The 12,148-nt window shown below is 40.0% G+C and overlaps 2 protein-coding genes across 2 annotated transcripts; both read right to left on the reverse strand.

Annotated features, from left to right (window-relative positions):
* Window positions 1-433: 433 nt before the first annotated feature.
* Window positions 434-1,480, reverse strand: LOC107292698 (olfactory receptor 4K3-like). Its single transcript, XM_015821807.1, has one exon. It carries the CDS (start codon window positions 1,478-1,480, stop codon window positions 434-436), a length of 1,047 nt encoding a protein of 348 aa, XP_015677293.1.
* A 6,373-nt stretch (window positions 1,481-7,853) lies between these two features.
* LOC107292699 (olfactory receptor 4K3-like) lies at window positions 7,854-8,900 on the reverse strand. The gene has a single exon (XM_015821808.1). The coding sequence runs from the start codon at window positions 8,898-8,900 to the stop codon at window positions 7,854-7,856; it is 1,047 nt and encodes a 348-aa protein (XP_015677294.1).
* Window positions 8,901-12,148: the final 3,248 nt, after the last annotated feature.

A 12,148-nucleotide genomic window follows, 5' to 3' on the forward strand; every position in this document is an offset into this window, starting at 1 on the left:
TTCAGACAAATGGCTGTCCAGTCTCTTCTTAAAAACTTCCAGTGTTGGAGCATTCACAACTCCTGGAGGCAGGTTGTTCCACTAATTAATTGTTGTCACTGTCAGGAAATTTTTCCTTAATTCTAGGTTGCTTCTCTCCTTGATTAGTTTCCATCTGTTGCTTCTTGTCCTGCCTCCAGGCGCCTTGGAGACTAGCTTGACTCCCTCTTCTTTGTGGTAGCACCTGAGATATTGGAACCCTGCTATCATGTCACCCCTAGTCCTTCTCTTCATTCAACTAAACTAAACTAAAAAGTGAGAACTTTGTTCTACAGTTGATTAATGTAAGGGAAAAATAGATAAAGTTATTAATGTCCCTAATTTGGATTTATAGAGTTTCTTGTTGTTTTGACCATTTATTTCAAATCAACCCTTTAATTCAACAATCCATAGATTAAACAATATCTAACAATGACACTAAGTTCAAGACTGGCCTGCGTGGACACCAATTCTTTTTGCGTCTCCACAAGGAAAATCTTCCTGTCGGATGAACGTGAACTTGTGCAGAGACCTGTCCCGACCGCCTTGCCACCATCTTCCCCATTGCAGCCCTCATCTCCTTATTCTTCAGCGCATAGATGGCAGGATTGAGAAAAGGGGTAACTGCTGTATAGAAGACAGAGATCACTTTGTCAAACATGAAACGCATATGTGGACGCAGGTAAATGAATATGCAAGGTCCAAAGTACAGGATGAGAACCAGGAGATGTGAAGTACATGTAGACAAAGCCTTTGAGGAACCCTCAGAGAGGTGTCTAGAATGAAATGTGGAAAGTATGAGTCCATAGGAGACAAGCAATGCCACAAAGCTAAACAATGATAAAATACCACTGTTGGTCACCATCATGACCTCTAAGTGATAAGGATCCACACAGGCTAGCTTAATGACCAAGGGGATATCACAGAAGAAGTTGTCTATCTGATTGGGCCCACAGAATGGCACACTTAGAGTGAAACCCAACTGCATACTGGTGTGGAGGAGCCCACCAGTCCACGAGGCTAGCACAAAGCCTATACAGTGGCGCCGGCTCATGATTGAAGCATAGTGAAGAGGGTGACAGATGGCCACGTATCGGTCATAGGCCATAGCTACTAGCAAAAGCATCTCACCGCCTGCAAAGAGGTGAAGGAAGAAGATTTGTGTCATGCAACTCTGGAAGGAGATAGCTTGACACTGGGTAAGAAAACCAAGGAGAGTCCTGGGCGTCGCAAAAGAGGCCAAGCCGATATCTAGCAAAGCCAAATGACTCAACAGGAAAAACATGGGTGAGTTGGAAAGATGATGGTTCTTTGAAGTTGCCAGGATGATGAGGATGTTGCTGAAGAGGGTTGCTGCATAAAGGAGGAGGAAGAAGATAAATAAGAACAGCTGCATTTCCCAAGATGAAGAGAGGCCCAGCAGAACAAATTCGGTCACCATAGTCTTGTTTCTCCATGCCATTCAGTTCTTACCTAGAAAATTGGGAGGGGGAAACGGATCATGAATGAGCTAATTCCATCATAGATGAAGTCAAGTTAAGGTTGACTTGTGGATCATTTGTCTTCCTATCTGTCCTAGTGATCCAGATATTATTCATCTATCAGCTCCAAAACAAGGTAGATTCTGCACTTCTGCTCAAAGGTTTGTCTGTGTGATGAAACAGACCATTCTCCAATATATATATTGTATATATAAGAGAATAAGCAGAAGTTGAATGACTCATAATTATCTATAAGCTACTAAAAAGGTAGAAAACTAATTAACAATTAATTAGTGGAACAACCTGCCTCCAGAAGTTGTGAATGCTTTAATTTGTTATACTTCACACAGTTCAGATGTAATACACTATGTTTATATCAGAGCTTTTGCAAAATGTAGAAAGCAAATTAAATTAATGATGTTTCTCTGGAATCCATAACCTACTTAAGTTAAGGTTGACTTGTGGATCATCTGTCTTCCTATCTGTCCTAATGATCCAGATATTATTCATCTATCAGCTCCAAAACAAGGTAGATTCTGCACTTCTGCTCAAAGGTTTGTCTATATGTGACGAAACAGACTATTCTCCAATATATATATATTGTATATATAAGAGAATAAGCAGAAGTTGAATGACTCATAGTTATCAATAAGCTACTAAAAAAGGTAGAAAACTAAGGCTTGAGAGCAATATTAGGTTAATTTTAATTTGTTATACTTCACACAGTTCAGATGTTATACACTATGTTTATATCAGAGCGTTTGCAAAATGTAGAAAGCAAATTAAATTAATGATGTTCCTCTGGAATCCATAACCTACAAATTTTTTTATGATGCATTTGTTTTTGTTATCCCTCCCTCTCTCCCTCTCTTCATCTCCACTTCCCTCTAGCACATTCTTCTATCTTTATCTCTAGAACATTTACTGTAGATATTATTCATTATGTGGTTATTTCAACCATTGCTTGCACTCCAGCTGCAAGGACATTCAGAACGCATTACAGAACCCAAAATTATTCTCCTTGTTCTCAGGTTTATAGTCAGAGAAGGAATGTCCTAGAAATAAAGGAGAATGAAGGAAGAAAAGGAAAACCAAAATCCGCAGTGAGAATTTCTAAACATTACCTGGATCTCGCAGGTTCAAGGCAGATGCTGTGAGCGTGACAAGTAGTCTTATGTTTGTCTTTTGCTGGACGAAGAATGGTTCCTTCAACTCATTCTAAATATTTACTCACCTGCAAACAGCTACAGATGTTATTTGAGAACTGCTGTAGCAACTCCTCCGAAAGCTCTGCTTGGCACTAGATGAAACTGCTCAGAGTCCTTCTCCTTAAGCATGAGTTGAAATGATATGCTGTACAGCAGTATAATGTATTAAGGTTTAGCAAATCGGGAATCGAAAAAGATCTGCTGATAATTCTGGAAGCAAAAGCAGATCCCCATTCCTTGGTGCTGTATCTCTTCCAAGGGAATTAGTTAAGAAAATGTTTTGGCCACCAAGGACAGCATGGTGTAGCTGTTCTCAAAAGTACAGGAAAAGGACAGGAGGATAAAACAGTTGGGAGAAAGTTCTCCCTGGACATGTAAGAGTTAATGTGGTGTACTAGTTGAGGTGTTGAAATTGGAAGACTATTATTAGATTAGTCCTCCTTTAGGTATGGAAGTTTAACAGAAAAACAGAGTTGGGAGGGACCTTAGAAGTCTTGTCCAAGCCTCTGCTCAAGCAGGAGACCCCATACCATTTAAGATAAATAGTTGTCCAATCTCTTCTTAAAAAACCCTAGTGATGGAGCACCCACTTCTGAAGGAAAGCTGTTCCACTGAATCATTGTTCTCAATGTCAGGAAATTTGTCCTTAGTTCTAGGTTAGTTCTCTCCTTGATCAGTTTCCATCCATTGCTCCTTGTCCTGCCTTCAGGTGCTTTGGAGAATAGGTTGACTTCCTGTTTTTTGAGGGGCAGTCCCTTAGATATTGGAACACTGCTATCATATCACCCAGAATTCTTCTTTTGACTAGACATACCCAGTTCCTGCCTAAGTGAATTAAGTGACCTTGGGCCAGTTATCCTCTCAATTCAATCTAGCTTAAAGAGCTTTTGGAAGAAAAAGAGGAGGGAACACTAATGAATTCCTCAATGAAATGTGGGATAGAAACCAAATAAGAAAATAAAAATAAGGGATTCAGTTATAGCAAGGAAGGAGGACAAGAAGCAACAGATGGAAACTAATCAAGGAGAGAAGCAACCTAGAACTAAGGAGAAACTTCCTGATAGTTAGAACAATTAAACAGTGGAACAACCTGCCTCCAGAAGCGGTGAATGCTCCAACACTGGAGGTTTTTAAGAAGAGACTGGACAGCCATTTGTCTGAAATGGTATAGGGTTTCCTGCTTGAGCAGGGGGTTGAACTAGATGACCTCCAAGATCCCTTCCAACTTTATTATTATTATTATTATTATTATTATTATTATTATTATTATTATTATTATTATTATTATTATTATTATTATTATTATTATTATTATTATTATTATTATGAAAAAAGGGAAAAATAGTCAAGATAGCTTTTCCCAATTTTGTAGAATAGAATAGAATAGAATAGAATAGAATAGAATAGAATAGAATAGAATAGAATAGAATAATTGGAAGGGACCTTGGAGGGCCTTTTGAAGTATGGACAGATCACAAACACCTAGAGACACTGAAAACTCCCTGCAAATTGTCCCCAAAGCAAATATGATGGGCACAGTACTTTAACCATTTCAACTTCACTCTAAAGTACATACCGGGAGGAAAAAACTTCCTAGCTGATGCGCTATTGAGATTGCCCCAGTACAAAAGTGAACGCAAAGAGGTTAATGAGGCAATTATTTTCAGTCCACAAACTGCCGCTCAACTCATGCCTCACAGAGTCCCTAATCCTGATGACCTTGGGGTAAAGAAAATAAAACAAGAACTCCCCACTGATCAATGGTTCAAAGATAATCAAACCTCCCTAACATTCAGGGATGGCTTGGCCTACAAAGGGGGGAAACTATATTTGCCTGAAGCCCTCTATCTTTTTTTTAAAAAGTTTTTTATTTATAATACAATTAAAACAAAAATGGACAAACGTGACATTCCAGAGTAAATATTCCTAACAGGTTGTTTCTCGTGGTACAAAAACTTAATACATCATCCTTAACCTCTATATAAGCCTTATTCTTCTATGCAGTACAATTATATATACAATTATATGTACAGTTATATATATATTTCAATCCTATCATTAACTTAAGATCTGAGCAGTTATCCTTAATTCATACCAACGGTAAAATTTGTCCCAGATTTTGATGTATTCGAGTTCTGTCTTGTCCTTCATAACCATTGTAAGCCTGTCCATCTCAGCACATGATAAGATTTTATACAGGATCTCTTCTTCCATTGGAATTCCTTTATTCCTCCAGTTTTGAGCATAAACCAGTCTGGAAGCCGTTAGAATGTGTAGCATCAAATAAAGTACGCCTTTGTCGTACTTCTGCATGGTTATGCCTAATAAGAAAAGTTCTAGTTTTAACTCTACCACTCGCTCTAATATTTCTTCCAACCATTCTTTAACCTTGTTCCAAAAATCACGAGCTCGCGTGCACTCCCACCACATATGATAGTATGTTCCAATTGTAAGATTACATTTCCAACGTTTAGAGGAGACATTGGAACCCATTTTAGCTAATCTTATGGGTGGGAGATGCCATCTATAGAACATTTAGAGGTTTTCTTTGTGAGAGGTGGCCAGAGTAAGCTGAAGCCCTCCATCTTAATGCTCTCAAACACAGCCATGATGTAAAACAGGGTGGATACTTTGGATATTTAAAAACTCTACACCTCACCCACAGGCAATTTTGGTGGCCGGGGCTGAAATGGGATGTGAAAAACTATGTAAAAAGTTGCACTGTATGTGCCACAATGAAAAGAATCCCAGGGAAAACCCCTGTGTTACTGCAGCCGGTAGCAGACCCTTCTCAATCATGGGAAGAAATAGCTATGGACTTTATAGTAGACTTACCTGAAAGTAGAGGAAATACTGTCATATGGACTGTGATAGACCTGTTCTTGAAGCAGGCTCATTTCATTGCCTGCAAAGGACTCCCATATGCCCAACGAGTGACCAAATTGTTCCTGGCGCCGGCTACATGGCGCCCCTAAGCAAATACTTTTGGACAGGGGGGTGCAGTTCACAGTGAAGTTTTGGAGGAGTTTTCTTAAATTAATTGGATCATTTCAAGGCTTATCATCTGCTTTTCATCCGGCCACCAATGGGGCTACAGAATCCGCTAACAATATGGTGGAGCAATATCTCAGATGCTACATTTCCTACCAACAGACAAACTGGACTGACCTCTTCCCTTTCGCGGAGGTCGGGTACAATAATTCTGTGCATAGCAGCACTGGCTACATGCCTTTCAGAGTGGCCACAGGAAAAGAGTTCAGCCCAATACCTGAATACCCTCAGGTGCCCTCCGCTTCCCAGACACTTGACCAATGGGTGAGGGGGTGGGAAGAAGTTTGGAGAAACACAAAAAATGCTTTTAAAAATACTTTTGAAACCTATAAAAAGCAGGCTGATAAAAAGAGGGCTCCCCAAAGAACATTCCAAGTTGGGGAAAAGGTTTATCTGTCGACTAAATATTTACGCCTCAAATTACCCAGTAAGAAGTTAGGACCGAAATTCTTGGGGCCTTTTCCTATCATAAGGATCACCAATCCGGTCACCATAGAACTAAAACTCCCTAGACTTTTAGGGAGAATTCACCCAGTCTTCCATTGCAGCTTGATGAAACCTTATCAAGACGCCATTTTAAGATCTCCTCCTAAGAAGGCACCCGGGCCCCTCATAGTTGCGGGACAGACCCACTATGAAGTGAAATGTATTCTTGACTCTATGCTTTTTAAAGGGAAATTGCAGTACCTAGTACAATGGAAGGGATACCCGTTGTCTGAAGCCACCTGGGTGAAATCCAGCGAGGTGAAAGCTGATAGACTCATCAAAAGATTTCATGCAAAATACCAAAAAATAGCCCCTAACATATGCTTTTGTTTACATTCCAGGATCTGTTTTTTTTTCTAAGGGGGGATGGATGTCAACGCTGCTAACGTTGGATGTTCTTGTTCTGACAAAACATGCAAAGCTGTGTGGTATTTTTAAAGTTAACTCAGATGACGCTGGGAGGGGAGGAGAAAGAATGTATGTGAGTAATTATATTAGATAGAAATCCCGTGCTGTAAACGGAAGAAAACCTTTACCCTTCAACCTTATAGGAGAACGTGATTTATGACAGCGGATTGAGGGAGGGAACATGCTGGCAAAATATGTGCTCAGGGGAGGAGAATTTAGATCTTAGCATCCCTCTTCATGCCGTGCCGACATTTTGTTACATGAATAAAAGACTTTTTAGGATAAACAATGCCTGAAAGTTCTTTGAAGTGTTTCATTAGTCGGAACCTTGACAACAAGTACCACCAGTGGTAATTTGGCACCTGGAAAATGGTACATGACCCTCCTAGACAGGTGTAGCAGGGGAGGGGAATGAACTGAAGCGACACAAGCCTGAGGGAGAGGGAAAAAAGTGAGGGGGAGAAGGGAAAAAGAAAAGGGATTGACTTCCGACTTCCTCTGTTGCAGTAAAAGGAAGCATTAACATCGAACCTCAACTTTTTACTTTTCCATAATATTATAAACTAGCCATTTCTATAAGAACAAATGAACCTAATCAGGAAAACCCAAAATCCCCCCCCTTTTTTTTAGTCATCAGGTTTTTGATACCGTGCTAAGCAGTGGTGGTACTCAAATATTATCATGTCCTAAAAGTGGTACAATGTGTTAAAAGGTTGAAAAGTCCTGTTCTAGTCCAACCCCCTGCTCAGGCAGGAAACCCTATACCATTTCAGACAAATAGTTGTCCAATCTCTTCTTAAAAACTTCCAGGGTTGGAGCATTCACAACTCCTAGAGGCAAGTTGTTCCACTGGTTAATTGTTCTAACTGTCAGGAAATTTCTTCTTAGTTCTAGGTTGCTTCTCTCCTTGATGAGTTTCCATCTGTTGCTTCTTGTCCTGCCTTCAGGTGCTTTGGAGACTAGCTTGACTGCCTCTTCTTTGTGGCCGCCCCTGAGATATTGGAACCCTGCTATCATGTTACCCCTAGTCCTTCTCTTCATTCAACTAAACTAAACTAAAAAGTGAGAACTTTGTTCTATAGTCGATTAATGTAAGGGGAAAATAGATAAAGTTATTAATATCCCTAATTTGGATTTATAGTGTTTCTTGTTGTTTTGACTATTTATTTCAAATCAACCCTTTAATTCAACAACCCATAGATTAAACAATATCTAACAATGACACTGAGTTCAAGACTGGCCTGCGTGGACACCGATTCTTTTTGTGATTCCACAAGGAAAATCTTCCTGTCGGATGAACGTGAACTTGTGCAGAGACCTGTCCCAACTGCCTTGCCACCATCTTCCCCATTGCAGCCCTCATCTCCTTATTTTTCAGTGCATAGATGGCAGGATTGAGAAAAGGGGTAACTGTTGTATAGAAGACAGAGATCACGTTGTCAAACATGAAATGGGTATGTGGACGCAGGTAAATGAATATGCAAGGTCCAAAGTACAGGATGAGAACTAGGAGATGTGAAGTACATGTAGACAAAGCCTTTGAGGAACCCTCAGAGAGGTGTCTAGAATGAAATGTGGAAAGTATGAGTCCATAGGAGACAAGCAATGCCACAAAGCTAAACAATGATAAAATACCACTGTTGGTCACCATCATGACCTCTAAGGGATAAGGGTCCACACAGGTGAGCTTGATGACCAAGGGGATATCACAGAAGAAGTTGTCTATCTGATTGGGCCCACAGAATGGCACACTTAGAGTGAAGCCCAACTGCACACTGGTGTGGAAGAGCCCACCAATCCACGAGGCTAGCACAAAGCCTATACAGTGGTGCCGGCTCATGACTGAAGCATAGTGAAGAGGGTGACAAATGGCCACGTATCGGTCATAGGCCATAGCTACTAGCAAAAGCATCTCGCTGCCTCCAAAGAGGTGAAGGAAGAAGATTTGTGTCATGCAACTCTGGAAGGAGATAACTTGACACTGGGTAAGAAAACCAAGGAGAGCCCTGGGCGTCGCAAAAGAAGCCAAGCAGATATCTAGAAAAGCCAAGTGACTTAACAAGAAGAACATGGGTGAGTTGGAAAGATGATGGTTCTTTGAAGTTGCCAGGATGATGAGGATGTTGCTGAAGAGGGTTGCTGCATAAAGGAGGAGGAAGAAGATAAATAAGAACAGCTGCATTTCCCAAGATGAAGAGAGGCCCAGCAGAACAAATTCGGTCACCATAGTCTTGTTTCTCCATGCCATTCAGTTCTTATCTAGAAAATTGGGAGGGGGAAACAGATCATGAATGAGCTACTTCCATCATAGATGAAGTCAAGTTAAGGTTGACTTGTGGATCATCTGTCTTCCTATCTGTCCTAATGATCCAGATATTATTCATCTATCAGATCCAAAACAAGGTAGATTCTGCACTTCTGCTCAAAGGTTTGTCTGTGTGATGAAACAGACCATTCTCCAATATATATATATTGTATATATAAGAGAGTAAGCAGAGGTTCAATGGCTCATAGTTATCTATAAGCTACTAAAAAAGGTAGAAAACTAAGGCTTGAGAGCAATATTAGGTTAATTTTAATTTGTTATACTTCACACAGTTCAGATGTTATACACTATGTTTATATCAGAGCTTTTGCAAAATGTAGAAAGCAAATTAAATTAATGATGTTCCTCTGGAATCCATAACCTACTTAATTTTTTTTACAATGCATCTGTTTTTGTTATCCCTCCCTCTCTCCCTCTCTTCACCTCCACTTCCCTCTAGCACATTCTTCTCTCTTTATCTCTAGAACATTTACTGTAGATAATATTCATTATGTGGTTATTTCAACCATTGCTTGCACTCCAGCTGCAAGGACATTCAGAACGCATTACAGAACACAAAATTACTCTCCTTGTTCTCAGGTTTATAGTCAGAGAAGGAATGTCCTAGAAATAAAGGAGAATGAAGGAAGAAAAGGAAAACCAAAATCTGCAGTGAGAATTTCTAAACATTACCTGGATCTCGCAGGTTCAAGGCAGATGCTATGGGCATGACAAGTAGTCTTATGTTTGTCTTTTGCTGGACGAAGAATGGTTCCTTCAACTCATTCTAAATATTTACTCACCTGCAAACAGCTACAGATGTTATTTGAGAACTGCTGTAGCAACTCCTCCAAAAGCTCTGCTTGGCACTAGATGAAACTGCTCAGAGTCCTTCTCCTTAAGCATGAGTTGAAATGATATGCTGTACAGCAGTATAATGTATTAAGGATTAGCAAATCGGGAATCGAAAAAGATCTGCTGATAATTCTGGAAGCAAAAGCAGATCCCCATTCCTTGGTGCTGTATCTCTTCCAAGGGAATTAGTTAAGAAAATGTTTTGGCCACCAAGGACAGCATGGTGTAGCTGTTCTCAAAAGTACAGGAAAAGGACAGGAGGATAAAACAGTTGGGAGAAAGTTTTCCCTGGACATGTAAGAGTTAATGTGGTGTACTAGTTGAGGTGTTGAAATTGGAAGACTATTATTAGAATAGTCCTCCTTTAGGTATGGAAGTTTAACAGAGAAACAGAGTTGGGAGGGACCTTGGAGGTCTTGTCCAAGCCTCTGCTCAAGCAGGAGACCCCATACCATTTAAGATAAATAGTTGTCCAATCTCTTCTTAAAAAACTCCAGTGATGGAGCATCCACTTCTGAAGGAAAGCTGTTCCACTGAATCATTGTTCTCATTGTCAGGAAATTTGTCCTTAGTTATAATAATAATAATAATAATAATAATAATAATAATAATAATAATAATAATAATAATAATAATAATAATAATAATAATAATAATAATAATAGTAAAGTTGGAAGGGACCTTGGAGGTCATCTAGTCCAACCCCTACTCAGGCAGGAAACCCTATACTGAATAATTGTTCTCATTGTCAGGAAATTCGTGCTTAGTTCTAGGTTAGTTCTCTCCTTGATCAGTTTCCATCCATTGCTCCTTGTCCTGCCTTCAGGTGCTTTGGAGAATAAGTTGACTCCCTGTTTTTTTTGGGGGGGGGCAGTCCCTTAGATATTGGAACACTGCTATCATGTCATCCAGAATTCTTCTTTTGACTAGACATACCCAGTTCCTGCCTAAGTGAATTAAGTGACCTTGGGCCAGTTATCGTCTCAATTCAATCTAGCTTAAAGAGCTTTCGGAAGAAAAAGAGGAGGGAACACTCATGAATTCCTCAATGAAATGTGGGATAGAAACCAAATAAGAAAATAAAAATAATGGATTCAGTTATAGCAAGGAAGGAGGGAGAAAAGAGGGAAAAATAGTCAAGATAGCTTTTCCCAGTTTTTAGAATAGAATAGAATAGAATAGAGTAGAGTAGAGTAGAGTAGAGTAGAATAGAATAGAATAGAATAGAATAGAATAGAATAGAATAGAATAGAATAATTGGAAGGGACCTTTGAGGTCTTCTAGCCCAGGGCTTTTCAACGGGTGTTACAAGTACAAGTACCACCAGTGGTAATTTGGCACCTGGCAGATGGTACGCAACCCTCCTAGACAAGTGTAGCAGGGGAGGGGAATGAGCTGAAGCGACACAAGCCTGAGGGAGAGGGGAAAAAGTGAGGGGGAGAAGGGAAAAAGAAAAGGCATTGACTTCCGACTTCCTCTGTTGCAGTAAAAGGAAGCATTAACATCGAACCTCAACTTTTTACTTTTCCATAATATTATAAACTAGCCATTTCTATAACAACAAATGAATCTAATCAGTAAAACCCAAAATCCTCCCCCCTTTTTTTTAGTCATCAGGTTTTTGATACCGTGCTAAGCAGTGGTGGTACTCAAATATTATCATGTCCTAAAAGTGGTACAATGTGTTAAAAGGTTGAAAAGTCCTGTTCTAGTCCAACCCCCTGCTCAGGCAGGAAACCCTATACCATTTCAGACAAATAGTTGTCCAATCTCTTCATAAAAACTTCCTGTGTTGGAGCATTCACAACTCCTGGAGGCAAGTTGTTCCACTGGTTAATTGTTCTAACTGTCAAGAATTTTTTCTTAGTTCTAGGTTGCTTCTCTCCTTGATTAATTTCCATCTGTTGTTTCTTCTCCTGCCTTCAGGTGCTTTGGAGACTAGCTTGACTGCCTCTTCTTTGTGGCAGCCCCTGAGATACTGGAACACTGCTATTATGTCCCCCCTCGTCCTTCTCTTCATTAAACTAGACATATCCAATTCCAGCAACCGTTCCTTATATGTTTTAGCCTCCAGTCCTCTGATGATCTTTGTTGCTCTTCTTTGCAGTCTTTCCAGAATCTCAACATCTCAACTGATAAATCCAATGGCTGTGTGCAACTTGGCTTTTATTGTGGAGTGAAACCAGTTTGGTGTAGTGGTTATGTCATCAAGTAGACTGTGGATTCTAGTCCCATTTAGGCACAAAGCCATCTTGATGGCCTTGGGCCAGTCATGCTCCCTCAGCCCTAGGAAACAGGTAATGACAAACCACATCCCCCCAAAAAATACCCTTTCC

The sequence above is a fragment of the Protobothrops mucrosquamatus genome, unplaced genomic scaffold, assembly GCF_001527695.2.
Source record: "Protobothrops mucrosquamatus isolate PMUCROS unplaced genomic scaffold, P.Mucros_1.0 scaffold1403, whole genome shotgun sequence".
NCBI lineage: Eukaryota > Metazoa > Chordata > Lepidosauria > Squamata > Viperidae > Protobothrops > Protobothrops mucrosquamatus.